Source organism: Octodon degus, unplaced genomic scaffold (genome assembly GCF_000260255.1).
Source record: "Octodon degus isolate 3935 unplaced genomic scaffold, OctDeg1.0 scaffold00071, whole genome shotgun sequence".
Classification (NCBI taxonomy): domain Eukaryota; kingdom Metazoa; phylum Chordata; class Mammalia; order Rodentia; family Octodontidae; genus Octodon; species Octodon degus.
In genome coordinates, this window is record NW_004524647.1 from 3,875,531 (window position 1) to 3,877,872 (window position 2,342).

At 45.2% G+C, this 2,342-nt stretch overlaps 1 protein-coding gene across 1 annotated transcript in view; it reads left to right on the top strand.

The window, feature by feature from the left end:
• The window catches only part of Dclk3 (doublecortin like kinase 3), a 28,102-nt gene extending 26,585 nt beyond the window's left edge, over positions 1–1,517 (top strand). The window contains exon 4 of the mRNA XM_004635300.2: positions 238–1,517. Within this exon, the coding sequence (XP_004635357.1) occupies positions 238–431 (194 nt within the window). The 3' untranslated portion in view covers positions 432–1,517. The remainder of the gene's footprint in view (positions 1–237) is intronic.
• Positions 1,518–2,342: the final 825 nt, after the last annotated feature.

Genomic DNA, 2,342 nt, shown 5'->3' on the forward strand with positions numbered 1-2,342 from the left:
ATATAATAAAAATCTGATTCTTCAGTATCACTAGCCAGGTTTCGAGCTATCTACAGTTTCCTGTGGATAGAGTAGGTCTAGAGTGTATTTTTTTTGTTTTTTTTTTTTTTTTTTTTTGAATTGCGTTGCCCTGGCCTGCAGTGTACATGAAAGAGCATGGATGTTTGTGCTTCCATTTCATGGATGGAGGCGGGCTCAGAACCACGTCCTCACCACCTCTTTCTCTTGCCTTCACAGCTGCCAAGGATTTGGTAAGCCGGTTGCTGGTGGTGGATCCTAAAAAGCGCTACACAGCCCACCAGGTCCTTCAACATCCCTGGATTGAAGGGGCTGGGAAGAGCAGCAAGGCGAGCCTGCCACAGGAAGTGTCCCCCAGGGGCGAGGGCCGCTCTCAGGGCCAGCGCAAGACAGCTGTGGAGCAGGCATCGTAGTCTGTGCCTTGGGAGTCTGTTCCATTCTCGTTTGAGAGGAAAAGGTGGATCTGGGAGAGAAACTGAGGTTTCTTCACTTAATTGGAGAAGCAGGAGAGATGCTTAATGCATTTTAAAACATATTTGAAAAATAAACTGAGTCCTAATGTTAATTGTAATGTATTTTTAGATTTCTGTACTTAAGACCGTCAGCACAGTTTTGTTTTTTGGGGGAAAGAGTTATCATCAGTGAGGAATTTTTGATAGTCATGATGTGTTTGCTTCCTCCTTGTAGTCAAGTTCATGGGATACTACACGAGTGGTGCTTTCTAGTGTCTCAACTTCCCCATACAGATACTGACCTGAATCATGTCTTTCTGTGTTAATAAAGTATGCTTTGAATAACAGACATGCATATGCATTCTGCTTACTTCTTAAGGTTCAGAGCTGGAGGCAGTATTTCAGATGTGTCTCACAAAGCCTGGATAACTACACATGAATGTGGTGGACCTTTGATTAATTGACAAGCTCTGTTTGGGGCACTAAAAGTCTCTAGCATTTCAGTCCAACCCCAAATTAGATCTGGCATAGTCCGAAAAATGGAAAGAAGATATTTTGCATTATAATCACCTCTGCTGTGCTGCTATGACCAGTTGTACTGTTTTCCAGTCCCGTTATCCCCGAGCCCAGGTCACTTCCACATGAAGTCAGGCACTTGGACTGTGTCTATGTTAACAAAATTTCAGATCACTAACACGTCAGAGATGCAGTGAATGGGGGCTTGAGGAAGCCCCAAGTTTGGGCACATTCCCCCTTAAAGGTCATAGTCACAGGGTGCAGAACACAGGCTACCGATTTCAGATGACTGGAAGTACAGGAGTGCAAGCAGAACACACCCTCATATTCTTCACGCTGATGTGTCCACATTTTGTGTAACCTGGTCAGTCAACCACAGGCTGACCCACATTCTGCCTTCTCTATCCATTTTGGAGTTGTCTAGGTGGAGAAGTGTGTGAGTCAGGAAAATAAGAGCAGTACTAGAGATTTGTTTTCTCTTTTTTTGAGGCAGGATCTCTCTATGCAGCTCAGGCTGGCATTGAACTCGTTTTAAAGGTTGGCTTTAAATTCACAGTGATCTTCCTGCCTCAGCCTCCCAAGAGCTGGGATTACAGGCTACAGGCATGTGCCACCACACCCGACAGAGAATTTGGTAAAAGAAATTCTTTAAACAAGTATTAGATGATGGAAAAAGCATGAAGACAGTGCTGCAGTAATTTAGAGATGGTAAAGAAAGTAGCTTCCATCTCTAGGTAAAGAGCCAAGGGAAAAGCCTGGGGTTACAAGAGCCTAGAAGCTTAGGGAATCAGTTCCTTAGGTGGACACTGCAATGTACCACCTACATCTTCCTTCAGAGCCTAAGGGAATAAGCTGCTTAGGATGTTGCTGTCACATGGCTCTTGGCTATACAGGAATTGCCCATAACTAAGAACAGTTAGCTCAGACCTGTCCTGGGGAATCCAGTAATTCACCTATGCAGAGAATGAAGGCACGGAAACTTTGACCCAGCTGTAGGCAACACTGAAGGGCCCTCTAAGCTTGAAGACTTTCCTTGGGGTTACTTCATCACAGTTCAACTTCTCCCTGCACAGTTTTCTGGCCTCTCCCAGAATTGGTGAACCTGATAATACTCCCTAATAAATGACTGTATGTGAATTTGGGTCTCAGAGTAGTTTGCCAGGGAATCAAGTGCATAGCACCTTCTAGAAACCTGGAACTGCTTCAAAGTAAAGCCAGCTGCTGCTTTAGGCCTGGGAGCTCAGAAAAGTGGCCCTGTGGAGCTGAGAGGCAGGCCCCGTGTGGGCAGGGCATTGCCTGGCTGGCTGTGCAGTAGTACGCATTTTGGAAATATGAAAGAGGTTGGAAACTGAATCT